General features: G+C 41.7%; 3 protein-coding genes across 4 annotated transcripts in view; 1 reads left to right on the top strand and 2 right to left on the bottom strand.

Moving 5' to 3' along the window:
• Nucleotides 1-5,136: 5,136 nt before the first annotated feature.
• Nucleotides 5,137-7,870, top strand: LOC117252746 (dual specificity protein phosphatase 18). Its single transcript, XM_033619863.2, has one exon. The coding sequence runs from the start codon at nt 5,236-5,238 to the stop codon at nt 5,782-5,784; it is 549 nt and encodes a 182-aa protein (XP_033475754.1). The 5' UTR covers nt 5,137-5,235; the 3' UTR covers nt 5,785-7,870.
• Nucleotides 7,556-13,926, bottom strand: tgoln2 (trans-golgi network protein 2). Its single transcript, XM_033619862.2, has 4 exons — nt 13,730-13,926; nt 10,514-11,577; nt 9,414-9,497; nt 7,556-9,307 (listed from the first exon to the last, which is right to left on the bottom strand). Exons 1-4 carry the CDS (start codon nt 13,782-13,784, stop codon nt 9,302-9,304), a joined length of 1,209 nt encoding a protein of 402 aa, XP_033475753.2. The 5' UTR covers nt 13,785-13,926; the 3' UTR covers nt 7,556-9,301.
• A 5,568-nt stretch (nt 13,927-19,494) lies between these two features.
• tcf7l1b (transcription factor 7 like 1b) overlaps nt 19,495-27,587 on the bottom strand; it is a 34,512-nt gene continuing 26,419 nt past the window's right edge. The window contains exons 5-12 of one of the 2 annotated variants that reach the window (XM_033620358.2): nt 26,250-26,385; nt 25,167-25,269; nt 24,592-24,675; nt 21,754-21,894; nt 21,457-21,619; nt 21,252-21,359; nt 21,015-21,066; nt 19,495-20,435 (exon numbers count right to left, since the gene is read on the bottom strand). In XM_033620358.2, coding sequence (XP_033476249.1) covers nt 19,927-20,435; nt 21,015-21,066; nt 21,252-21,359; nt 21,457-21,619; nt 21,754-21,894; nt 24,592-24,675; nt 25,167-25,269; nt 26,250-26,385 — 1,296 coding nt within the window. In that variant the 3' untranslated portion in view covers nt 19,495-19,926. The remainder of the gene's footprint in view (nt 20,436-21,014; nt 21,067-21,251; nt 21,360-21,456; nt 21,620-21,753; nt 21,895-24,591; nt 24,676-25,166; nt 25,270-26,249; nt 26,386-27,587) is intronic. The other variant, XM_033620360.2, reaches the window with a different exon arrangement.

The raw sequence follows: 27,587 nt of genomic DNA, 5'->3' as shown, positions 1-27,587 counted from the left end.
AGGTCTTGTCAAATTTGTTGAAACTTTTAAAGAAAATCTTGAATCGTTTCTCTTGATTTGCTTTGACTTGTTTGTATGTACACAAATTCTGTTTTATTTATTTTGCTGTGCATTGGCTGCCGCCTGTCCTGATTTGTTAATGTTATTTTTTGTTGTTTGCCCCTTATACCCCGGGGAGGGGTCAAAAGGAATAAATGAAATGAAATGAAATGTGGCCAGACCTGCACCTACCAGCAACCTGCAAGTGCCGCCTCCACCTGCACATTCTGGCAGACAACTCAGCTCCTCCATCTACAGCCTCTGTCAGGAACCTGCAGGGGCCACCTCCATCTGCACATTCTGGCAGACAGCTTAGCCAAACCTGTAACCTGGGCCTCTGCCAGCAACCTGCAGCCGCCACCTCCACCTGATAAATTAAAGCCACTTCTCTGTTTACATTCAGTTTACATCATCTTCGTCTTCTAACAGGTTTTTCCACATGCTGTGTGAGAGGCGCCACCTCCACTTGCTGAGTCTGGCAGACAGCTCAGCTCCTCCATCTACAGCCTCTGCCAGCAACCTGCAGCCGCAACCTCCACCTGCATATTGTGGCTGACAGCTGTGGCCAGACCTGCACCAGAAGCCTCTGCCAGCAACCTGCAAGTGCGGCCTCCACCTGCACATTCTGGCAGACAGCTCAGCTCCTCCATCTACAGCCTCTGTCAGGAACCTGCAGGGGCCACCTCCATCTGCAGATACTGGCAGACAGCTTAGCCAAACCTGTAACCTGGGCCTCTGCCAGCAACCTGCAGCCGCCACCGCCACCGCCACCGCCACCTGCAGATTCTAGCAGACAGCTCAGCTCCTCCATCTACAGCCTCTGCCAGCAACCTGCAAGTGCCGCCTCCACCTGCAGAGAAATGTGGCCAATTCTTCATCTACAGCATCATCCAGCAACCGACACCACTGCCAGCAACCTGTCTTTTTGCCATGTGAAGAACTTAGCTGACCAGGGACCAGAGATGCACCAGGGACCAAAGAGCAGAGATGCACTCATAAATATAACCTTTCAGGTAAGATAGACAATCATAACTGTGTACTGTAACTACAGCATACCTGGGCTGATAAATTAAAACCACCTCTCTGTTTACATTCAGTTTACATCATCTTCTTCTTCTAACAGGTTTTTCCACATGCTGTGTGAGAGGCGCCACCTCCACTTGCTGAGTCTGGCAGACAGCTCAGCTCCTCCATCTACAGCCTCTGCCAGCAACCTGCAGCCGCAACCTCCACCTGCATATTCTGGCTGACAGCTGCGGCCAGACCTACACCTCAAGCCTCCGCCAGCAACCTGCAGCTGCTGCCTCCACCTGTAGATTCTGGCAGAGAAAACTAGCCAGTTCTGCATCTACAACATCATCCAGCAACCTACACTGCTTCCAGCAACCTGTACTTTTGCCATGTGAAGACCTTAGCTGACCAGGGACTGCCTCCTCCACCTTCAGATTCTGGCAGACTGCTTGGCAAAACCTCCAACTAGAGCCTCTGCCAGCAGCCTGCAGCTGCTGCCTCCACCTGCAGAGTCTGGCAGACAGCTGTGGCCAGACCTGCACCTAAAGTCTCTGCCAGCAACTTGCAACCTCCACCTGCAGATTCTGGCAGACAGCTTGGCAAAACCTCCAGCTAGAGCCTCTGCCAGCAGCCTGCAGCTGCCACCTTCACCCGTCACCTCTCAAGTGAAAACAGGGATTCTATTTTTCTGTCTTATAGTACATCTAAAAATAATATCTGAAGTGGAAACTCTCTGTGGTTTTCTGCAGGCCCTGTTGGACTTCACAGACTTCCCGGTCAACCAAGAGCTGTTTAAGAGCTGGCAGGACAATTCCATCTGCCAAAAGTTTCGATCTCTGTCAACCTCCATCTTAAGTTTCTGCCAGGAACATGCAGCTTCTGCCTCCACCTGCGTTCTTTGGCAGACAGCTTGGCAATACCTCCATGTACAGCCTCTGCCAGCAACCTGCAGCTGCCTTCTCCTTGTACAGATTCTGGCAGACAGCTCAGCTCCTCCGTCGACAGCCTCTGTCAGCAACCCGCAGCTGCTGTCTCCACCTTCACATTCTGAAAGACAGCTTGGCCATACCACCAACAACCTGCAGCTGCCACCTTCACCTGCTGATTCTGGCAGACAGCTCAGCTGCTCCATCTAAAGCCTCTGCCAGCAACCTGCAAGTGCTGCCTCCACTTGCAGATTCTGGGAGACAGCTTAGCTCCTCCATCTACAGACTCTGTCAGCAAACAGCAGCTTCCGCCTTCACCTGCAGATTCTGGCAGAGAAATGCGGGCAAATCTTTATCTACAGCATCATCCAGCAACCTGATCTTTTGCCATGTGACCTTAGCTGACCAGGGACCAGAGATGCACCAGGGACCAAAGAGCAGAGATGCACTCATAAATATAACCTTTCAGGTAAGATAGACAATCATAACTGTGTAACTACAGCATAACTGGGCTGATAAATTAAAGCCACCTCTCTGTTTACATTCAGTTTACATCATCTTCTTCTCCAACAGGTATTTCCAGAGGTGTGAGAGCTGCCACCTCCACTTGTCTGGCAGAAAGCTTGTCCAAACCTCCATCCACAGCATCTGCCAGCAACCTGCAGCCACTGCCTCCACCTGCAGACTCTGGCAAACAGGTTCGCCAGACCTCCATCTACAGGCTCTGCCAGGAACCTGCAGTCGCAACATCCACTTGCAGATTCTGGCAGACAGCTGTGGCCAGACCTGCACCTAAAGCCTCTACCAGTGACCTGTAGCTGCCCCCTCCACCTGCAGATTTTAGCAGGCAGCTCAGCCTATCCATTTACAGCCTCGGCCAGCAACCTGTAGCCACTGCCTCCACCTGCAGATTCTGGCAAACAGGTTCACCAGACCTCCATCTACAGCCTCTGCCAGCAACCCACAGCTGCTGCCTCCACCTGCAGATTCTGGCAGAGAAATGCTGCCAATTCTTTATCTACATCATCATCCAGCAACCTGTCCTTTTGCCATGTGAAGACCTTAGCTGACCAGGGACTGCCTCCTCCACCTGCAGATTCTGGCAAACAGGTTCACCAGACCTCCATCTACAGCCTCTGCCAGCAACCCACAGCTGCTGCCTCCACCTGCAGATTCTGGCAGAGAAATGCTGCCAATTCTTTATCTACATCATCATCCAGCAACCTGTCCTTTTGCCATGTGAAGACCTTAGCTGACCAGGGACTGCCTCCTCCACCTGCAGATTCTGGCAGACAGCTCAGCCTCTCCACTTACAGCCTCTGCCAGCAACTTGCATCCACTGCCTCCACCTGCAGATTCTGGCAGACTGGTTTGCCAGAACTCCATCTATAGAGTCTGCCAGCAACCTGCATCCACTGTCTCCACCTGCATATTCTGGCAGACACCTGCAGCCAAACCTCCAACCAACCCCAGCTGCTGTCTCCATCTGCATACTCATGCAGACAGCTGTTGCCAGACGTGCACCTAAAGCCTCTGCCAGCAACCTCCACCTGCAGATTCTGGCAGACAGCTTGGCAAACCCTCCAACTGTCAGAGCCTCTGACAGCAGCCTGCAGCTGCCGCCTCCACCTGTCACCTGTCACCTGTCACCTGTCAAGTGAAAACAGGGATTCTATTTTTCTGTGTTATAGGTTAATGATATAAAACGCAACACTGGAGAAGCTGGAACACAAAGAATATTTGACATATAACTTAAAAAATGACAAACTATTACTTGGTTATCAGAATGTGGATTGATTTCATGTCAAGTAACAGGTCTCATCTCACCCATGGTCTCATTTGTATTTAAGCAAGTTATCACAACTACATAATAATTTGATGCTATGAAAATACATAAACATGAAATACCTTAAAATGGCTACTTTTAGATGTTGTTGGTCGTTAGTTTTGGATAAGGATAAGATACCCTAAACGATTCTGATGTCAGTTTGTCCCTTTGTGCAAAATATCTCAAAAACTACTGCTCTGAATTACAATTACAAAATGCATGCTCACTCCAGAGGATAAATCCTCCCGTGTTACCTTTTATCTAAAATCATTACACAAAAATTTCCCATTTAACACATTTTAAAATCAAATGGGTTGATGGTGACATCCAGATTTTTAATCTTGTGTTGTGTCCCAAACACTGAAGCTGTTTTACATAATTGTCAGCAGGTAAATATATTGCCTCCCTGAGGTGGATGTACTATGGGTAGGCAGGAAGGTTACTGAGGAGGAAGTGGGTGTAATCTCATATATATTCCAATGGCAGTTTTGACTGATAGGTGGATATACTATTACTAAAAATGATTGCTTGTCCCCTGCAATGAGTCAGCATGTTCTCATTAAGATAAGATAACATAATCCTTTTTTCATCCGACATGGGGAAATTTGCAACATAGCATCAGTAAAAAAAAATAAAATGCACCGCAATATATAAGCATGTCAAATAAGTGAACTGAGTGGTCAATTTTACATTATTGACTGATGGAAGTACAGATAGTACACAGTTTAACAATACTGATATTGCACCTGAGTGATTGATTGATTAATTTAAAGAAAAAAAGCAAGATATGATATAATGATAAATAAACAGGCTGAGATAAAGATGGTCTGTGACTCGGCACAGGCCTGACAGACACTCTGCTAAGTAACGCACTTATTTAATTATCTACATATTTTTTTCATTTTTTGACATTTGGTTTTAATAAAATTGTTTGAATGATAATAATACCAAAGTCTATTTACAAAATACTTCAATCAAATTTGCTACAGTGCCTCACATAAAATAGAATTTAAGCAGAAACAATAAAAAATGAAAGGAATAAATTGGGAAATAATTTCAGTAAAACATGTCACACTAAACACCTAAAAATGTAAAGTAGATCTTTATATAATACAAAGATAATTTATTATTATTATTATTATTATTATTGTTGTTGTTGTTGTCTTTGTTGTTGTTGTTATTATTATTATTATTATTATTATTACTATTAACTTATGATAATAAGTAAGAAAATGAAGGGAACTGTGTGCATTTTCTCCCTCATGAAAACCACCATCCAGCAGGGGTCGACAGCGTGTGCGCTCACACAAGTTTGGCCACTTTGTGTTGCCTTACAGTTTCCCGCTGTGGCTTAACTGTGAACTGGGCTGTGTGCAACTTGCATCATTTTGGGAAGACATTTCTGTTGCAGTGGTACATTTCTCGCCGTGTATGCATCAGTCGGGTCTCGCAGGTCTGTCAGGCCTGTGCCGAGTCACCGACCACCTGTATCTCAGTAATGGCAGAGCAGCCAGTGACTCCTCTCAGCTGACTCGGTGCAACATAACCTGCATCATCAACGTTACTGAGACCAAGAGCCGCAGCCGTCCTCCTCCTCCCGGGGTAGAGTACATCCACATCCCGCTGTCTGACTCCCCGGTGTCCCCTCTCTGTGAGCACTTTGACGAGGTGGCGGATAAAGTAGAGCTCACTGCAGAGCGCGGAGGCCGCACACTGGTGCACTGCAATGCAGGTGTGAGCCGCTCCGCCGCCCTGTGCATGGCCTACCTGATGAAGCACCGCGGGGTGACTCTCCTGGAGGCCCACGGGTGGGTTAGGAACAGTCGACCCGTGGTGAGGCCGAATAATGGCTTCTGGAAGCAGCTCATCCGGTATGAAATGGAGCTTCGTGGATGCACATCTGTCCGAATGGTGTCGTCCTTCATGGGAGAGGTGCCAGACATTTATGAAGAGGAGAGCAGGAACATGATGCCACTGTGAAGAGGCCCCTGCACTGCTCTGTGGGGGCAATACTGAGCAATGGATAAATGTATGGACAATAATATATTCTATTCTGTGTTGCATTTCTACAGTGAAAAAATGCTGTTTAGTCATGTAAAGAAACATCAAAGCATAGTGTGCTCCAGAATGAGTTATAACACTGCTACATTACATTTATCTGGCAGCTATAGTTACAAGTTGTAGATCAAGACTCCCATGATTTTCAGCTTGTGGCCCCTTACATACAAGCTGCTGGTCACATTTCTGAGTTTAGGTTGAAACAACCATCTACAGTGTCCAATAATCCACTGTATGACTAGACTAAGAGGTGCCAGGTTTCAGGAGCAAGTTAAACAATATGTTGCCTTCTTCATGTAAAATTCTGCTTCATATACTTTTCCACCCTGACCAGGATACAATTCTCTGATATAACAATAAATACTTCCCTCTGAGCATGTTTAAAGATATTGAACATTGTGCAAAATATTGTCAACCAGCAGCTTCAGTTCAAAAGAGTCAGTATCAGGAAATGTGTGGATAATTGCACATGTAATGACAGTGAGAGGTAGGCTGACTGAATGTGGAAAACCTGAGACATACTGTTAAAATTGTGCTTATTTTTCTTATGACATCTCAGGCTGTTCATCTGTTTTGTAAGAACATCTACAGAATGTACTTGCAGTTCTTTACACAAAAAAAGGAAAATATCGGAGCTGACGGTACTTACAGGTTAAAGTGCGACGATTTTATTGGTCCAGCCCATCTGAGATTAAATTGGGATGTATGGGACCCTTTTAAGGTGTCTGACCCCCAGGTGTGGAGCCACTTGACTCATCCGACTGTTTTCAGAGTAGATAAACTAGAGCTGTTGCATCAATATAAACTATTAACTATAATATAAATATGTATTATAATATGTAATGATCAGCTATGTTGCCATTTTTCTGCATAACAAATGCTTTTACTTTAAATTTTGTTGATAATACTGTGTAGGGTTTTTGTTGTATTGATATTTTTACTTAAAGGAATACTTCACCCACAAAATAACCATTTATAAAACACACTATCATGCTGTGTTGCCTTGAATTTGTTAAGAAAACTTTTGTTTTTCCGGCATGCCTCCACAGAGCACATTTTAACATATTCATTCCATGTGAACAACAGAGAGACTGTATCAAAACATCCATCGCACAATTCTTGCAGTATAATCTAGGGCTGCACCGGACTCAGAATCATTGTTTTGGTTTTCAACACATATTCATCGTCTTGTGCCTTAATTCCATTTAGTTTGAGAGTTTGAACAGGGTTCAGCGGGACATTGAGGGTGATGGCAATGATCACGTAAAATGGTAAACAAGCCCCCTGAGCTTATGCATGCTTATTACATTACCACAGATCAGGAATGCCAGAGACTTCATATTGCAGTCTGGCTTTAAAGAAAGCATAAATAAGTTTGGGAAGTACTGAGCATATAGCTGGATAAATGAGACTTGGATTATACTGCAGAAGTTCTGTGAGAGATTGCATGGATGTTAATCGGCTCCCAATCAATCAGTATGTTTGCCATTTTCTGTAGAGGCATGTGTGAAAAACAGTGTCTTCTTCATTAATTTAAAGTAACACAGCATGATTAATCGACCCACATGTGATAATTTTTTTGGGTAAAGTATTCCTTTAATGACCTGAGTTCTTCTTTTACCACCAACTATATGACTGGCCCTGAATCACTAAACAAGCTGTGACAGTGAAGGCAGTCAAGGAATCCGACTCATTTGAGGCTAGAAAGTACAAAAAGCTTTTATTTTAGAATCAATACTCATCTCAGTCGGTTCAGCAGACACATATTTGTGCAAAGCCTGAAGGACAGCAGGATGTTTTCATGGACAGCCATTCCTAATAAGCTGAAATAAATAGCTACGTAGTCATTTAGCTACATATTTAGTAAACATCTTGAAAACATGCTAATGTCATGCTAACTGTCACACTGTATGAAAAAGTGACTCGTGGTGTTTGATTTTCCAGAGCAAATTATATTTTTAAAAAAATGCTGTTTGCAGATTTAACAATAAAAATATATATTTTGGGACATGATGTAGACTTTGATTCTTCCCAAGAAAAACTTGGGTTATATTTCTTTTCCTTTTCAGGGGCTTTCCATACAGTATATAATGACCACCGCCTAGTACAAATATAGTTTTAATTTAGGAAACAGGCACAATACAAGAATCACACATTGAATCACAGTAAGACCGTTCACAATTTGGCACAAGTCTTGTCACGTCTGAACATAAACACACATTTCTACTCTAGAGGGAAGATTTAATCTGATGTATTAGTGGTCAACCTATCCCCAGAGACACAGACAGTCCACTCCAAACAGTCAAAGCAGTGCAGCTCTTGGCCAACTTCCTTTTGCAAAACAGTTTTCATGTTAACATTTCAGACCGTGGTTTAAAAGCAGAGCAACAAGTGGTGTGAGAGAGAAGTTCAACCAAAAGAGGATGTCACAGAGGTGTTGGGGAGCCATACAGTGACCAGACTGGTGGTTTCCAGATTGGCAACATTTTTCTGAGTCACACATCGCAGATTCTCTTCGCATGACATTCGCTTTAATTAAGATGCATTTACATGTGCAGCCAACACCCTGACATCATTAAAATGTCATGCAGTTATTAAGATGTATCTTAAGGGTGTGGTTATTTGCAGTCTTGCTGAGGCTACCTGTTCCCCCTCATTTCCAATCCTTAGGCAAGGCTAAGCTTACTGGCAGCTAGCTGTGGCTGTAATGTTATATTCACAGGATGTATTTAAGAGTGGTATCGATCTTCTCCTCTGACTCAGCAAGAAAGCAACACAGCACATTTTCCAAAACTACTGCTTTAAGCACAGACTTATTATGTTAAAGCCTCAGCCTTTAAGCAGTTACTATGTGTGAGCACTGTGCCAGCATCTCCTTTGGAAAATAAATGTCGCTACATTCATCCGGCCAACACCACAGGCTTATGAACATGAGCACAAATCCCACTGTGAAACCTCAACATCTCAACTCTTGATACATTTTATCTTAAAGACATTTCAAACGACCTCAAAGAAATAGTACAAAGCCAGTATTTTACAAAGATTCAGATGGCTTCTTCAGTGCACAGTGCAATCACTAACGCACTGTACGAACAAGTCCGGAATCCAAACAAGCTAGTATTTTTCTCATTTGCTACTTAAATATCCTGAGTCAGGACCTTGGTCAGGTCAAATTACAAGATTGCCATAAAAGAGGAATAACGACACGAGTGCAAAAACAGCATGCTTATTTTTCCTTCACTGCATTTCACTAATTCCCTCGATAAGGCAACAGTGTCATCTGCATAGTCAAACGATAAGCATCTAAAGGTACAAAATAGAAGAATGTCCGTCTGACGAAGGGTGAAATCAACGCAGAGTGCACCAGGAAAATATCTAACACGCAACCCCCAGTGTATTCAGCTGCTCGAGGCAATGGCTTCAAAAGGATGACTCGAGATTACATCTGAAAGAAAATGGAGAGAATTCAAACATCACAATGTATTTCATGATATTGTATTTCCGTTTTAAAGGGGTGGGGGGGGGGGTGTTTCCTCATATCAACAACTTACATGCTGTTCCAGCTTCTGGTAGTCTGTGGATTTGGGTCGACGAGTGGATCTGGATTTCTTTCCTTCCAAAAGAAAGGCAATAATCTGGGGAAAAGGAGAGAAAATAAGTTTTCAGCTAAGTTAGCCTGTTGCATGAAGCTCGTTTTCCTAAAATGTCAGACTATTCCTTTAAGGTCGCTCCTCTCTGTTGTCATTAGGGATGAGCGCAGTTAGTCGACTACTCGATTAAACGTTGCCACCCTCACCAGTTGGCGCCAGGAATAGTCTTCAGTTAACTTTATTATTCAAATTATTATTATTTTAAGCAATTTGCATTCACACAATGAAAAAGCCATTCTAATAATCACATTTCCTAAAGATTTATTGTCCTAAAGAATATTGTTTTCAATAGATTGTATTTGTTAACTTTTACTCAGTGAGTTGTTGTCATGTTTTGTAGGATAATGAGCAATGTTCATAATGCCCAGTGCAAAGTACCGCACATTTTAGCTACATTTAAAATACAATGTGGTTGCTGGAAAATGTGATTAACAATTTCAAATGGTTCTTATACGCAATATTTTTTCGGAAAATGTTTAAACTAATGGATTAAGTTGTGCTCAATTACGACTGTTTTCTAAATGATTTCTTACTTTTAGGCTAGTCGACTGGTCTTAAGTTTAAACTTATGCTTAAATCTCAAGGAACTCAGTCGTTAGGAACATCTCTGCTTGTCAAGTGCTTATTTGGATACAAAAATGTATCTGCAAGCCACAAGCTGACCACATGTACCAAATATTCAGTTGTAATTAATTATATTCAGTGTATGACACAATTCTGCACTGACCTAAATTTAATGTTACCTAGACCAGCAAATATTCACCTGAGTTTTAACTCAGTTATTCCACTGCATAAAGTGAAAACCTGACTAATTATAAAGCAACAGTCTGCAACAGATTTAGCTAAAAATAATTCCATTTCTGTCTCCATTTTGTTGCAACAAGAACACATGGACCAAAATGGCTGACACACAATAGAACATTTGCACCTCAGATCTAGGTCAGTGGAAACACAGACAGTATGCTTCAAAGAGGTCTGAGTAAGGGCAAAAAGCCAAGTACCTTGCGCTTGTTGTGATAAGTGATGTAAAGCACTGCTACAAGCACAGCTGTGGTGACAAGGTAGGCGAAGAAATGGCTGCTCTCTGCCTCATCCTTTACAGCGAATGGGTTATACTGTTTTTTTCCTCCTTTATTTTTGGTGTCCTCTACTCCTGGCTTATTCTTCTTGATGTCCCCTCCTTTAGCATTTTCCTCATTACCATCCTCATCATTGTCCTCTCCCGTTCTATTCTCATCATCGGTCTCTTCTGGTATTTGCTCATCATCGTCGTCCTCTCCTGGTGCTGTTTTCTCATCGTCGTCCCCTCCTGGTGCTGTTTTCTCATCATTGGCCTCTGCTGGTGCTGTTTTCTCATCATCGTCCCCTCCTGGTGCTGTTTTCTCATCGTTGGCCTCTGCTGGTGCTGTTTTCTCATCATCGTCCCCTCCTGGTGCTGTTTTCTCATCATTGGCCTCTCCTGGTGCTGTTTTCTCATTGTCGTCCCCTGCTGGTGCTGTTTTCTCATTGTCGTCCCCTCCTGTTGCTGTTTTGTTGTTGCTGTTCTTTGCTTTGTTTTCATCTTCACTGGGGTCTACATGTGGTTTTCCCCCAGCATTATCTACTTCTGACTTGCCCACCTCGGTGCCGTTTCCTTCTGTCTTATTGTCTTTCTCTCCTAACTCTACGGTGGTCTTAGGTTGTACTTTTGGCAGTGTGCCTGCAGGCTGCTGACCCTTGTTTATGTCAGTGGATTTTCCCGGCACACTTGTCATTTCGTTTTGTTGACTTTGCTGACTTTGTGTGTTTTCTTGCCCTTGCTTATTTTCCATGTCTCGGTCTCCTGCATTACTGTCTTGATGTTTCTCCTGATCAGCTGGTGGTTTGGTCTTATCTTGTATTTTGTCATTTGATGGATTTTTTGTAGGTGTTATAGCATTTGCTGCTTTAGGCTCACTGTCCGCTCCATTAGCACCACCTACATCTCCTGCCGGTGGATTGTCATTGCTACCTTGCCGGTCTGCAGTGCTTTGCTTGTTATTGGTTGTGGTCAGGTTGGGCCCCACAGGTTGTGGTGATGGAGGCCCTGTAAATAAGACAATAAACAACAAAAAAGTTTAGACTTTTAATAGCAGAACACAAGGCATGGTAACAACAACAGATCAAACAGAGAAGTAACAGTAACAGTAAATGCTAATGAATGCTGCCAATGTCAATCTTTGAATTCTGCATGTGTGACCTAGACGTATCTGTTGGCCGGTCCCCATTACTTTTCCTTCTTTGTTTCCACTGCAAACATTTATTATTAGTTTCCACTACTTGTATGTTCTGTCCCGCCTTGTTAGTATTGTCCCGTCTTCTTCTTGTCAGCTTCCCCCAGTTGATTAAATAAGCCGAGAAGATTATATTAGATGATTAGATTATATGCTGTAAATATGCTGTATTATATGCTGTGACTGTAAAAATAATGGACGCAGGGGGAAATTAGACAGAGACCAAAACCGTTTTTTGAACCAGGCCATAAACATATTTCTTTCTGCCGTAAAGAATTTGGGCGTTTTAACATGGGGGTCTAGAGCTTCCAGTGGTCATTCAAAGAACAGCTTCTGGCACTTCCATGTTGGTTTATTTTTCAGGCCTGGAGGTTGCCGCTTGGTAAAAACGCATAAAATAAATAACAGATCACTGAAGTCGAGGAAGCCGACTCTGTGCTCTGGAAACCATCTTGAAAATATAAGAACTAGTTTGGTGTACAGACTGAACAAGAAGAAATGACAATAATTTAGTATAAAACAGTGCATTCTGGTAGTATTAAGTTTTCTATCTCTTGAGCAAAAGCAAATGCCACAACCCCTTTTCTGTGTTCTCTCTGGTCACGTAGTAATCGCGTCTCTCTACTCCACAGACAGCTTCATGAAAAAAACATCTTTTCAGCAGTGAAATACTTCTTTAAGCGTTTATTGAGCATGACAGTGAATGACACGGTTTAACTCATATGGCACATTGTGTCCCATACGCAAGATTTGTACACTTTCTTGTGGCTGTATCGCATTCCAGGCGCAGGAGAGAAGGATCCCATGGGCCCCAATAGGTCCTGGAGTTACTGCATGTCTTTTAGTCTCAATAATTTGACATTTAAATTTGTTTTCAGTAGTAAAATATCAACTAAGGGGGCTGTTTCCATGTCTTTTTTAGGGGTCCTGTGTCTAATTACAGTTTTAAAAGCTTTATTTTTTTAGTTTCTAATGCACTCATACTTAATCGTAACTTAAGTTGTGTTTACTACAATTTCCACAAACTAAATGACACATTAAAAACCTGTGGTAAACCAGGTGAGGGTTCAGGATAAGAAAAGTAGTTGTCTGGGTGTGTAATTAAGCTGCTGTATGTAGCCTGTTGTGTGTACTGCACTTAATGGAAACTTGGCAGCAGGGTCCAGAAACAAATAGATGAGGGAGTGGGGTGTGGCGGCCAGAGTACTCTAATCCCCGGATGCATCGCTTTTTTGTGTCTATTTTGTAAAGTGATATCTTGTTTTGTGAATGCAGTTTGGTGGCAGAAACTTTAAGTAAATCAAATAAATTATTCAACTTAATTCATTTGCAGTCAATTCCTTCTGTTTTTCTTTTTCAGGTAACATATTAATACACAAAAGTAAAGCCTACTTGGTTTTTAGGTACAGTTTAAACCAGTGGTTCTCATCCTGGGGTCCTTGAGGGAGCTTTAGGGGGTCCCATAATAATGGTGAATATTTTATTTTCACAATTTAATTCACCATATAAGTGAGCTCAGTGTGAATATGTGTCATAAGAGTGAGTATTCTGATCATAGGTTTCACTTCCACCACAGTTATCCTCTCAACTGTGGGTGAAAACTTAATTTTTTGTCATTAATCTTATCGAACAACCATTTTCTTTTCAGATGGAGGTCCCTGAAACGAAATCTTCTCAAATGGGTGGCCCGTGACTTAGTGTGCTTTATTCAGGGGCCCTTAACATGAAACAGCTTGAGAATCACTGCTTTAAATCAAAGGAACATGTAGGCTATACTTCTTTCATTAAACCGACACTGACCTGTCTGATTACCACATCTTCTCCCAGTGATACTTACGTAATATTGCAACAGCGAGAGCCATCTGAATTGGCTGGTCGGGATTGTGGGGGACGCAAACATTTCCCTGACATTAAGATGAATATTCTCTGGCATCTATGAACAGTAAAACGACACGAAACACTCACCTCTGACCGAGCAGACACACAGAAATATCGTGAGCACCAGGAAAGCCGTCCTCATTGTGTCCGCACAGCAATTAAAAAGACAAACCAAATCTCTTTTAAGCTGTCTCTCCTACGCCACAATCCGCGTTGACAAATGCAGGTCGACAGGTTGGAAGTCCTGTTCCTGCTTCCGTGTACAAACAAGCTTGCTCTTCTTCTGCAGAGGGAAAAAACGGCGGTGTGATCTACTGCTACCTAAAGGCCGAGGGCTGACATTACAGGACTGTGCTGTTAATGGCGGTGATGTGTCATAGTGCAGCTCAGGAGAATTTAGGCCTATATGTTATTTATTCATTTATTTTATGTTTTTTTTATCTGTCCCCTACAAACTTCATTCTCAGTAGTTACCATACTGCCTCTCCAGCTGCCTTACACAACACTATCACCTTTCTTTGCATGCATTCATACAGACTATCTGTTTGCTTGCTTAAGGCAGGACTGTCTACTTATCACACCTTTCTTTCCGTGTGTGATGATGTTTCACTAAGAACAACAGGATTAGTGGGTAGTGTTGAGTTAAAAATTTGCCTGTTCTTACTGGAAATGGAAATAACTTCTACAATTTAAAAAAAAAGACCTTTCTTTTTTGGGGTTAAATAGACTGTGCTTGTCTTTTTGATTTTAATCAGTCTAACTGATTTGAATTCAAGTTGAAATGTGATACTGATACTGCAACTGAAACTAACAAATGTAAGCAGTGGTGGCCCCAAGGGAAGGGCATGGCCCCCCTGATGCAACTGCTGCCCTCCACCCAAAATACATGGAGGCTAACATAAATGTCTTTAAGGGGCTGTGATATACTCAATGTTTTCAGCTAGCACGAAGGTAATGGTTTCTTGTCAAACAAGACAACCTAAGGCTTTCACTGTTACCAGCTTGATGGGAAAGGAGTATAAAATGCTCCAAACTTAGTCTGAAGTTTGGTCAGGGAACAACTGACACGGCCCTTCTCAAAGGCATCCCTTGAACTTGCTCCTCAAGATATCTAGGAGGAAATGGGCTCTCTGGGTACCCATGGGTCTCAGCTAAACTTGAGTGGGCTTGTTCTTAGTAAATGTTTTGTTCCCTACAATCAATTGGCTTCTTTAAATTAAAGCTGCATGTGTCTTTTTTTTAAGAAAAGGACCATCAGACTGTTTTAAGAGCAATGAATCACCTAACATGTTCATACATAAATTAATAAAGAACCAAATGTTAACTGTACTGGTATTAGTGTATGAACATCAGATTAGATACTAATCAGACAGTTAGTAGCCTAAGACTATCTGTAAATCAAGAAACCAAAGAAATACTTCAACAGCATAATGGAATTCCTGAAATTCAGTTATGGCTTTTTGTTTTGGTGTGCCAACTCAAGATTTTGAGAAGCCCCATGTGGCCACCCCTATGACAGATTTCTGAGGGCGCCACTGAATGCAAGTGACATTTTTCAAGTGTCAATTAGACTCAATTGCCAACATTTAATGTCATTTATCACAACATGATATGTTAAAATTCAACTGTTTGGTTGAGCAGCTCTCACACTGTAACCTGGGAGAAACCAACGATCGCTCTTATCAAGTGTAACAATGTGAAATCTCTGACCCTGAAAATCTGGATCCACCAGTTTAGCAACAAGAAATCATCTGACTAGAATCAACCTATCAGATTACATTACGTCAACCCTCAGATGTTGCCATGAGAAAAAAAAGTACTAGACATGCTACAGCATAACATATTGTAGGGCTGCGGTTATGATAATCATTGGGTTGAAAAGTTGCAATTACAGTTTCACTTTTTCATGCCCTATGGCCATTCGTTGAAGTGATTTCAACCAGCCGTACAGACACACACACACACACACACACACACACACACACACGAAATATATCTGCCATCCACGTGTCCACAAAATGCTGCCTAGTGTTTATGACACCTGCTCAAACTGGAGGATGTAAAGCTCCTCCTGCCCTTCTTTGCACATTTCCTTCACATATACCTGGGCATATCTCTGTATATACATTTCACAGAGTAAAACAATGCATGTTTGCAGAGCTCTTTGTGACTCTTGGCATTCAGTGGGAGGATGGGACCTGACTTTCACAGCTGCATTATTTACATGTATTTGAATAGCACATGTGGAAGCAAAAGGAGACTAAATATTTAGGCCGGATTCAAACACAGATGCTGCTGTGTGTGAGGCTGACATCCTACTATTGTGCTCACACCCCACTGTACTCAACTGACCTGAACTTGTAAAGGTAGAGAGAGCTCTACTAGAGAAATAAAACTTGTATCTAAGTACATTTACTCAAGTACTGTACTTAACTACAATTTTGAGGTACTTGTACTTTGCTTAAGTATTTCATTTTATGCCACTCTTTACTTCTACTTCACTACAATTCAGAAGGAGATATTGTATACTCTTCACTCACTACATTCATTTGATAACTTTAGTTATTGTAGTTATTTTGCGGATTAGATTGTTAATACAAAATACAAATAAATTATGATGTATAATTATTGATTAAGCTACCTGGCAACATGTAAAATAACTTAAATGAGTCCCAACTTTGCCAGCTGCACGTTATTTTCATGTGATATAAATGTTAATTGCATCAACACTCAATAATTAATCCAATAATAATATGACATTATTCTGAAATGGGCCGTTCTGCCTAATGAGTACTTTTACTATTGGTGCTTAAAGTAGATTGTAATGCTCTTACTTTTGTACTTTTGCTTGAGAAAACTTTTGATTGCAGAACTTTTACTTGTAACAGAGTATTTCTCTCATTACTTTCATTTGTTTTGTTTTTGTTGGAATAAAAGGTCTGAGTACTTTCTCCACCAATGATTATAAATATATTTTTTTCTAAAGATCCACCACAAGAGGAGTGGAGGAGATAATATTTAGTAATATATTTAGTACTGCCACCCACAGGTTAGGCGCTGACATGATGGGGTATTTACTCCACATGAGGTGGCTGCGTCAGTATTTGACCTTATCAGCAGATGGCAGTATTGATATACAGTGCAAATAAAAAAAAAGCTCATGACACCAGATTACTTTACATGCATGTAATTATAGGGGTTTGCAAAACACTATTAACCCATTATATGGTCAAATAATAACTTTTATATGTATAAAAATATTAGTTATAGAGATTAAAATTCTGTTTAAGTAAAAAAAAAAAAAAACATAAAGTCACTAAAGTTTACAGTCGAGCACCACAAGTAGTATTAACAATATTATAGGGACAACAGTTGAAGGTGAGTAGTCGCTTTAGACATGAGATAATCATCAAAATGTTAACTGGAGGTGTTTAACATCTCAGCAGGGTGTGGGGGACCTGTGGGCTCTTGTAATGAATATGTCTTAATTGTAGCAAGCTATTTGACATTTGAAAAGTCCGATGATCCCTCTCATTCTTGACACCTATTTGCATTTCCATCTTTAAGGTCAAATGGGTATGAATAATACATTAAGGAGGTTCTTAAGCTCACAGCCAGCTATACCTTTCTGCACAAAGGCACCAGCTGAGTGTTGCTGAGCTCGGTGAATGCTAAAGAAACAATCAATTAATATCACTTTGGGAAACCACATGTGAAGCAAATACAGCATCCTGTTATTAATGGGAATATAAGGTCATGAGTCAATAGCAGATATGCTGTAGGATCTCATCAGTTTCATGGAGTCGACTTGTTAATCACAGTGGTATTAATTTTTTAGCCTTGTTGTGTGCATTCAGACTAAATTGTGCTGTTGGGAAAGTGTTGCTCCTTTTTAAAAAAATATTTTTAGTGACTTATCAAATGACGGTTCCTGGTGCAATATTAGGCATGTGAACTATCAAAGGGTTAACCTGGAATTAATTCAAGATCAAAGGAAGGCCCAAAAAAGAACCTTGGCAAGAGATTGGAAGAATTTAATGAGCAAAAATTAACATGTATTAAATCTGACCTCGTGCTTACATGGCAGATGTTGAGTGGAGCAGCAACCAGATACGTTATTAGAGATAAACAGTGGCGTGTTACATTTTGAGAGGAGCATGGGAACTTTCAGATAACAACCTTTTTTTTTTTTATTCCATTTCAAAAAGATATTTCATTTAAAGCTGAGAAAAATGCCTGCACTTAGAATCCTATTCACTCCTGTGTTATGTACTAAATTTCATCGATCAAATGATGCTTTAATAATCATGTTTCACTAGATATCATGGGATTTCCTTCAATATGATAAAACTCATATGAGATTAAAAGAAATAAAAAATAAAAATAAGGCAGGCGCAGGCAGGGGAATGTCTTTAATAAAGGAACTACCGAGTATAACCAGCACATTTGAAGTCATTCACTTGGGGGCTGAGTTTCATAATAAGGGTACTGTCTTAGGAGAATTGAACATTGCACTGGATGTATGGCCTTGAGGAGACAGATTTGCCGGCTGTTTTGACAACTCATTACCTGTAATTTCACTGACGGATTGGTGAAGTGGCTCCGAGAAGGCAGCCGTGGAACCAGAGACTGTGTGGTTTGTGCCCGGAATGATGTAAGATAGAACGCCACATAAGCAAAGATTTATTATGGCTAATGATTGTTTAAAAACGGAGCGAGGGGGACTTGACAGTTTGGTGCCTCTGCCAGAAACAGAGACACATTCTCAGTCCACCTATCTATAGATTTAGAAGCCTATTTGAAACAGAGTTAAGACGATTAACAGTAAACTGGTGACAAATATATATCTGCTCCTGGATCTTTCTGGCAGTGTTAAGATCATTATTGTTGAATCTAAGCTTACAATCAATTAATTCAGACTGCCCTGTTGTTTCCAGTGTGCCTGATGGTGCTGTCTAATATCTGGAAACTAATCTTTATTGGTAAAATGCACACACTGAATATTCCAATCAGCTCAAATACTCTAAAAAAAAAAAAAAGTAACATTTCCCAGTTCTCCCCGTGGGTAAGATCTTGGATAAGTCTCCAAGTCAGTAGGTGATGGGGGTGGGCGTCAGTGGGCTCGTCCAGGCCAGTCCCCCCTGCTCCGACATAATTGGTCCATCCCTGGCACAACTCCTCATCTCCAAAGCCACCAAAAACTGTAACCTACCTTGTGTATTTTTCACTAATTGAAATGCCTAATGAGGTCCCAGGGGCTCCATCCCATTACCTCTGAGTTAATTAAAGCCTAAGCAGTGTGCCAAACGGTGAATAAAGATGCAGTAAAAGTGCAAGAGGAACAGGGAGCCTGAGCAGGGTTCGGTGTGCTGGGATGGGGCTGACCTGCTTTTTTGTCATTGTTGTGGGACGCTATATTCCGAGACAGAGCAGATGTCTATTATTTTTTTTATTTGTATTTATTTTGGGCTTCAAATTTTGTTACCCTGGTTCAAGCGCTTATTATCCAGTGTGGTTAGCCTAATTCTGCTTTATTAAACATTAAAACTCGCCGCCACCATCAGCAAGGTTTTTACAAAGATGCTCCCTGTTTAGAACTAAAGCAGAACACAAGGCAAAAAAACACAGGTGTGTTACATACTTTTCTTCTATTTCAGTGTGGCTGTGATAAAATTATAGTGCTCATTAAATCTACATTTGTAACACGTACAAAAGGCAGTTATCTACTTGTTATGCTCTGTGGTCACTAGTGTGAGAATATTAACCCAAACCACATTACCTTGTTAAGAAACCTCTCTTTATTAAAAGGCAAAAGCATCGACTGGTGGAACGTGAAAAGACAAAAAGAGGCATTTCTTTTAAGAAACAATTTCAAATGTTTATTTAACATGTCAAAGAAGGGGCACACACTCGTGAATTCAAAAGGGGGGCGGCAATTATTGGCCAGTACTATGACTTAAACTTAATACTAACATTAATCAGGTTTTGGCTAAAAAGAAAACATGTTTTTGTTCCTTTTTGTTTTTATAAAGAAACTTTATGTACATTGGTTCTTTTATACAAGAGGTTCATTGGATAAATGCATCAAAAAGAAACCAGTTCTGCAGTAAATTTTACAAAAAATACATTTTGTTTTCATTGAGAGATGTAGAAAAGGAGGCAGTCAAATATTGACCAATAATATTTCTTCCTTTTCATTATTTAGAAAAAAAGCAGTTCTAATACCTATTTTAAGGAAAAGCAATATACAGCACAATAAATGGGAGAGAATTGCCTTTGCGGATTCATTCAGTTGGTTTGGTGACCAGAGAGAGGGGCTGCGACTGGAAGAGGGCATGATGGGAGTGAAGGGCTGCCTGATGGAAAGGGGAAGGTGGGGAGAGCATGGAAGGGTGCAGGGAGGTGAAGGGGATTGGCCGGGTGAGGATGGGTGTGGTCGACTGGCTACCTGAAGTACCAATTGGGATGGAGAGGTGGGTGTGGGAGGAGGAGGAGGAAGAGGAGGAGGAGGAGGAGGAGGAGGAGGAGGAGGAGGAGGAGGAAGAAGATGTGGATCCAGAAGCCTTCCCGGCTAGGGAGAAGTGGTGGTGCACGCGTCCCTCCGGTTTGGTGGTGAGCGATAACGGCTGGGCCTGCTCGGAGTGAGTGGCGGCGGGAGCAGCCGGGGAGGCCAAGGCTGCAGAGGGAGTGGCCGGCGAGTCCAGCATGCTGCCGTGTGACGACGCCGGGCTGTCACACATCTTCTCCGAGGGCAGGTACTGCACGCACTGCTTCTTGCTTCTTATCGAGAAGTCTGGGGAAAACAAAGAGACGTGAGAAAGCTGAATTATGGATCTGCTGCTGGCTTCAAATCTGGTTCACGTCCCTCAATGCTGCCGTGACAGAAGCGAACGAGTGATTATCAAAGCAGTGAAGATGATGGCGGTGAAAACTGTGAAAGAAATCAACTTGAAAACGCATTCCAACAGGGAGAGTGAAACGTGATGTTTAACATGTTCAGATGGTATGCATTTGCAATAAAAAAAGGAACGTGACACGATGTAAATGTGGACTGAAGTGTGGAAAGTGCTCTTATTTTGGGCAAATTACAGTGGTCACTTGGTTGCACAACAGCACACATACCTGCCACTATTAGCACTGAACCTCATAAGCTGCTTGTCAAAGCATAGAAGCAGGGAAAGAAGTTAGTCAGTGTTAGTGAGGAAAAGAATCCATGCAGAAATAACTGAATAAAGGTGCAGCATCGCAGTTTGCACTTCAGCTTTGCAAGAAAATTCAAGTCCTACCCGTTAGTTCCTACGCTTCTTCTCCCTTACTTCAGTTTGTGGAGAAAAAAAATCTAAAATACAGACAGGAAGAAAAGGCCCCTTACCTTCTGGTTTTGAGTCGGGTTTATTGTCTCTCTTCCTCTTTTTCCGCTTCCCCTGCACAGATAAGACAATGCTGTTAATTCTCATAGTGAAAGCAAACCACCTCAACTGCTTCGGTTTTAAAGTTCAATTACTATAATTAACTGACACACTCATATTTGACTCAGCCTGGTGAGAAAAAACAAACTTCCTCTTCTCATATATAACATAAGAGATGATCATGGAAATGTGCTACTCACATAGTTGTCTCGTGCTGACCACCCTGGATAGAGCTGGGAGTGGAGTTGCCTCTCTTTTCTGGCCAGCTCATAGTATTTGGCTTGTTCCTCTCTTGACAGGGAATGCCACTGTGGACGAAGACAGAAGATATCAAAGGACTGCTAAACACGCACACATATATCACGGTCATAAACTCACATGCACATCAGTGACTGTGCTACTTACCCGTCTTCCAAGGATCTGGTTGATGGCAGCGCTCTCTTTCAGAGTGCATTCTGCCACTACTTTGGCTCTCATCTCCTTCATATACAGCATGAAAGCATTCAGAGGTTTCTTGATATGAGGCCTCTTGTCCTCTTCTTTCTTGGGAGGAACGGGGGATTTCCTGCTAATCCGAAACATTAAAAATATGCCATTTAGAAACCGTGAATGGTGGCGAGGTGACGGTGAATTAAAGCTAACAAAGGGAAATATTGTGCGGCAATGAAAGCAGGTTTTGATACAATTATAAGACATTCTTACGCATGCATCGAGGGACTCATGTCACCACTGGGCTCCTGTTTGATAGCCGGGGAGACGATGGCAGGGTGCGGTATGCCGGTCTGGTGGAGGCTGTGCGGTGGCGGAGTCACCATGTGAGGGGAGAAGCGGCTGGACACCAAGCTGCGAGAGCAACAGGAGGGAATGTTTTAACAGTCGGGTTTAACAGGGAACCTCTGTGAACCTGACGAGAAAAGGTTCAGCTAACTTGGCACACAACTGCCCTGCCTTACCCTCTGGGTTAAATTCACTGTGCCTACTGTGTCCGTCTAGACTAAAATCATACACACAATGAGTTACATGCTTGCTTTTTGTTCAAATAAAGACTTTTTCAAAAGCCCCTTTATTCAGCAGTGGCTGGAGAAAAGTGGAGTGTGTTGTTACCATGGCGACAGCATGGCCGTGACACCTGAAACCACTTTCCTTACCACGTTCCAGAGAGCGTTCTGACAGCCGTCCACACAGAACACCTTTACAAAGTGTCTCTCTTTATTTCCAATTGTTAATACAATGGAGCATTGTAATGAACAAGGGGGGAAATTAAACTCTCTCTCTATCACACACACGCCCTAGTTAATGTTGGAAAATTCCTCTATTTTAACATGTCACAGCTCTACCTCATGATATATGTAGTATGGACAAACCCGGAGCTAACTTAAAATATATAAAGGCATTACTAACAGTCAAACAGGGGCCGGGCAATATATGTCTACATTATATAGATATCATGACATTAGGGGTGTGCAACATATCAATTATACTTGATGTTTCATGGCTTGTTCCACCTGGACGTATAAAAATGACTACATTGCAAACATCGACTTTAAATTGCTACATTATTATTTTTAAGCTACCAGCACAAACATGATGCTTCACACACCCATCCAGACCTCTGGTTCCTGGGCGACAGTGGCTGAGCAGGCAGAGTATGTGCTTTTGTATGTGCAGGGCTTCACATCGCCACCATTTACTCACAGTTTGCAACTAACCAGCACCAGTACAACTTGCAAATATTATTAATAAATGAACTGGAGAGCTGTTAGTTTGTGTCCGGCACACAGTGAATAAATCCTCACGTTTAACTGCGCCATCGTGACAGTTTAACTCTCTGCTACAGGCTAACATCTAGCTGCTGACTGGAAGCTTCAAATTCACAGCAAACATATCAACGGAGACAAGCCGGGTGCTTCAAAATGAAAGCACCAGTGGTTAAATTTGAATTTATTTCCCTGGAACAATACTTGAACTTTTTTTTATTTATTAAACTTCATTATAACAGTACTTTATTTAACTTTATTGTAACAGTAGTTCATTTATTAGTTTAGTAATTTAGTAATCTGCAGTCTTTTAAGGAGGAATTCAATAAAGGCCATATCACCCAGCCCTGCATGATACAACACAAGATATCATCTTCGATTTTGGAAAACATAATAGCATTAAAATTTGTCTTCCCTAGTTTTAAAGGCTGAATTAAAGTAAGGTGACATTATTTCTGAGCTTACCAGTCTGTTTTAGCTGTTCTATTATTTGCCTTTACCCACATAAATATTTTGTGAATGTACCACTAGTCAACCCTACAACATTGTTGCAATATCAATAATATTGTGATATTTGATTTTTGCCATATTGCTCAATCCTGTGACAAACACAACAGCATTAGAGTCCAGGTTAAAAATGCTCACACAGCACGATAGTTAAAAGCTTGTTTTGACTCCATGTTTGATATCTACTATCTGACTGAATTTAGAATCCAACCCTAAGAAAAAAAAGTCATAAATACATGGAGTCTAATAAAATATCTGTTATTAAGAGCTAATATTTTGCTTTTTTCCTTTTTTTTTGAACCACTTAATAATTCATGCTGTATAAACAAGGAGGTGCCTGTCATTCCCTCGGTAATAAACCTATACCGACTTACTCTGTAAACATCCCACTCAGTCCCTGATGAATAACTCAGCGCTGCTCACAGCTGATGGCATGCAGACAAGCTCCACATTTTGAAAATAATGCTCCCATTCGTGTAATGCAGTCATGTTTATGCTACCTAAAGTATGCTGTTGCCATAAGATTTTATTCTTAATTTGAAATTTTGGCGCAGTATTTGGCATGCCCTAAATCCGATGCATTATATAGTGTGAAAAAAAACTTGCGAGGTATGTTTGCAATTGTTGTGAGTCCATCTCAGCTTGGCATTACACATCCTATTGATCACAGAGACCCTTCTGAATTTTTCATCTCATACTAACACCGGAAGGCTCGCTACAAATCTTTCCAATTTTGAAAGAGGGTCGGAGAGTTTAGTCTGATTGGACGCGTAGGTTCAGATGAGCTTTGATTTGTCGTTATCGATTCCCAGCCCTTTCATCTCTGCGGTGTGTGTGTGTGTTGTGGAGTGGCTCAGAACATTGGCCTGACCACAGAAGTTTAGCTCTGAGAGAAAAGACAGAAGGAGAGTGCTGAATGCCAATAATGCCTTCACACTATTTAAGAAGCTGAACTTGTCTGTGAGAGACTTAGACCTCACATCCCTTTGTAGTCCTGACACCGCAGCCTGTGCATGATCTGACAATGTTTGTCACAAACGGAAAGTGTGTTATGCAAAATAAGATTCATGCTATTTTTGTAGAATGTTGCCAAAACAGTTTAACAATGCAAACAATGGATGTTTAAAAGTGCACATCAGCCATTTCTTTGACCTAGTGTGTAAAAAGGCTGGCATAGAAAGCCTGAGAAATGTGATTACAGCATGTCATATAAGCAGCAGATATTAGATGTCTCCCTTTGGGAGGGTGGGGGTGTTGCTGAACACGATCCGCTCACCTGGACATGGATGCATTCATTGCTAGCGCTGGATAAGGGTGACGGAATCCCCCCGGAGGGATGGAGTACATGGGCTGGCCCTGCCTGAGAGACAGAGGAGACAGAGGGAGACAGAGTGAGCGAAAGCTCCAGTGTGAGGTGGATCAAACACAGCTGACAGCTAACCCACCAGCACTAATCCTCTACTCATCAACTCAAATCCCCTGCTTGTGGAACAGCACCGTTGCAATTGATTATGAGAGCCGTAGCAAAACCCATGAATGTTCATAAATTCCTCCTGTGAACTCAAATGTTTAAATTTATTATTGTTCTGATATGGCGCAGGTGAACACACACACACGCACTTAAACAGGAGGGGATAAAAAACAGAAAAAAATGTCCCTGTGTTCACCTTTTTTCTTCTTGACTTGAACTTTATCAAACAGTTTGGTGTGCCTTCCTAAATCTTAACTCAGCACAAGTTGTTAGCCACACTGTGGATTCGCTGACGTCAGTACTTTATCTGTGCTGTGGTTTGTATCTATGAAGAAAATGTGTCTGGCCGAGTGGACGGCAAAAAAATCAAAGTGACTTACTGTGGCATGAGCCAGCCCAGAGGGTGTGCGATGGAACCAACAGCGCCAGGAGACAGGGGATAGTATGGAGAGAGCTCCGACGGGTGAGGTGTCCGAGGAATACCTGCAGGTGCCACAGACGGAAGAAGCCAGCTTTTAAAAACCAGTGCATAAAAACAGCATTTAACATCTTTGAAAATATTGCTATCATCTCCGCCATACTCTCAATACTCCACCCAGAATCTGAGTACAGCAGCTGAATTCACTTTGGCGATCCCAATAGTGTCCGCTTCTCAAGGTGGAAAAAAGTAACAAAATGTTCATAGAAACCTGCTCAGGACGTTCCAAACTGAAACAGTTTTTCCAAAATGTGTTTAAACACACCGTTTCCTTTTCAAACTTCATGACCCTGTCATGCTCATTAGCGTGCGTTCGTTTGTGCACATTAGCATGCATGCTTCCTGGTTTCTATGGATGTTTCAGTACTTCTTTCCCTCTTATGACAGGTGGTCACGACTGGAATTCATTGTGTAACTGGCAGGAATTTTGCACGGTTGTTGACCTGTTAATTCAGTTACTGCAAAATGCTGAACCTCTTTGCTCCTTCTGTCACCACACAGATGAGACGACAACTCATCTTTTTTGGGATTGTACCTCTAGTCAGACTTTCAGTACGACCTTAACCTTTCATAAACAGAATATTAGATACTCAACTCAAACTTGAAATTTAATTAATTAATTATTTGCTGATTTAAAGCCTGTTATCAATAATATTTTCTTAATAACACACTAGCAAATTTGCAAAACAGAAACCCAACCTTACTTTGTTCATGTCTTCCTTAATTTCTTTTGTTTGTAATTTATTTTTATTTTATTTGTGTTTACTTGCTATTTTTATTTCTTATGTACTTTTTTATTTATAATGTTCTCTGCACTACCTAAACCTGTTTTAAGTTCCATTGTGTAAATAAAGTTAAACAAAAAAATTGACATAAATTTACTGACTAAACTAGAATTTTTTACAGCCACTTGTAAAGATTACAGACAGATAATATGAGGAATATCACTTTAAGATCTACAATGAAACGAGCCAGTGCCCATTACCTGTCTTTGGATCGAGGATCTCTGGGGAGAGGTGTGATGGTGGCGTGCCGGGGGAGAAGTGTTCATTGCTGTAGGTGATGAGGGGCGTCAGTGGGTGAACATGGTGGGCGTGCTGCACCACTGGGACTTTATTGGACTGTTGATGAAGAAAAAAAGAGAAGAACACATACACAAATAAGTTATGAGCAGGAGGAGACCAATGTGCAACAAGTGTCTGACAAGTAACATTCAAAACACAGTGAGAGTCATCCATCAAAGCTTTAATGTCTGTGGCTGAGACAAGTTTATAACTCTCCCAAAGTGTACACCACGCTTGCTTTCCGTTTCACATTGTTCAAAAGAAAAAGGACTGGAGTAAACACGCCATCATGTGTGAATGCCCTCTACGGTAAACATCACATCAGCCTGCACACGTGACCGGCCCTGTGATGCAATCTGGACCGGCACCAAGGAACACTAAAAAGCTTTGCAGACACATGCCAACGGTCATTTAGCTGAGGAGAGAACTGTTTGTTCAGTCCAACAAAAAAAAACAACGGTGCCACCGAGTCCAAAAGTCACACCAAGTGAGCCACAAACAAACACAATCACGCTAAGGTAAACTGAATACCCATAAACAAGTGGAGACATCAGCTCCCACTCTGTCTGACGACAGTCACTTGATGGGAAGAAGCAGACACCCATGGGTGGATTACACTGCCACATTATACTGCATATGACCCTAATGTTAGAACAACACTTGAACTTCTGTATAACTTAAAGGGACAGTTCACCCGAAAACCTAAAATACATATTTTTCCTCTTGCCTGTAGTGCTATTTATCAATCTAGACTGTTTTGTCCGCCTCCTCTTGAATATACTGGAACTAGATGTCACTCAGCTTGTGGTGCTCAAAAACATAAATTTCCAAAACTCACCAGCAATGTCTCTTTCCAGAAATCATGACCAGTTCCTCAAAATAACCCACAGACCTTGTTGTGAGAAAGTTTCATGAAGGAACTATTTTCTTTCAACTGAACTACACCTGCCAACCGTATCAACGTGCAGAAGGAAGTGTGCATCTACTCATGGAAGAGAGGGTCTTGCTCGTGACAGCACAACATGTAAACATTAATGCCGTCCCCCTCGGCTGAGCTGAGATCAGCTAGCTCAGTGTTGCTAGGAGAGCTAGCAGTAGATGCACACTTTCTTTTGTGCTGTGACGCGGTTGGCAGAGTGCCATCTAGTTCTATTATATTCGAGACAATGCAGACATCTCTACAGCCAATATCTGCAAATGTGGTAACAATCTGGATTAATAAATAGCACTGCAGGTGAGCGGAAAAATAGGTATTGTTG

This window comes from Epinephelus lanceolatus, chromosome 9 (genome assembly GCF_041903045.1).
Source record: "Epinephelus lanceolatus isolate andai-2023 chromosome 9, ASM4190304v1, whole genome shotgun sequence".
Taxonomy (NCBI): Eukaryota; Metazoa; Chordata; class Actinopteri; order Perciformes; family Serranidae; genus Epinephelus; species Epinephelus lanceolatus.
Note: the sequence above shows the minus strand (reverse complement) of the source record. Positions and strands in the feature narration are given on the sequence as shown.

Coding starts and splice junctions, on each gene's coding strand:
- LOC117252746 (XM_033619863.2), top strand. CDS start 5,236: ATGCATCAGTCGGGTCTCGCAGGTCTGTCAGGCCTGTGCCGAGTCACC.
- tgoln2 (XM_033619862.2), bottom strand. CDS start 13,784: ATGAGGACGGCTTTCCTGGTGCTCACGATATTTCTGTGTGTCTGCTCG. Junction 11,578..13,729: donor GTGTGTCTGCTCGGTCAGAG/GTGAGTGTTTCG, acceptor TCTTATTTACAG/GGCCTCCATCACCACAACCT. Junction 9,498..10,513: donor CTTATCACAACAAGCGCAAG/GTACTTGGCTTT, acceptor CCTTTTCCCCAG/ATTATTGCCTTTCTTTTGGA.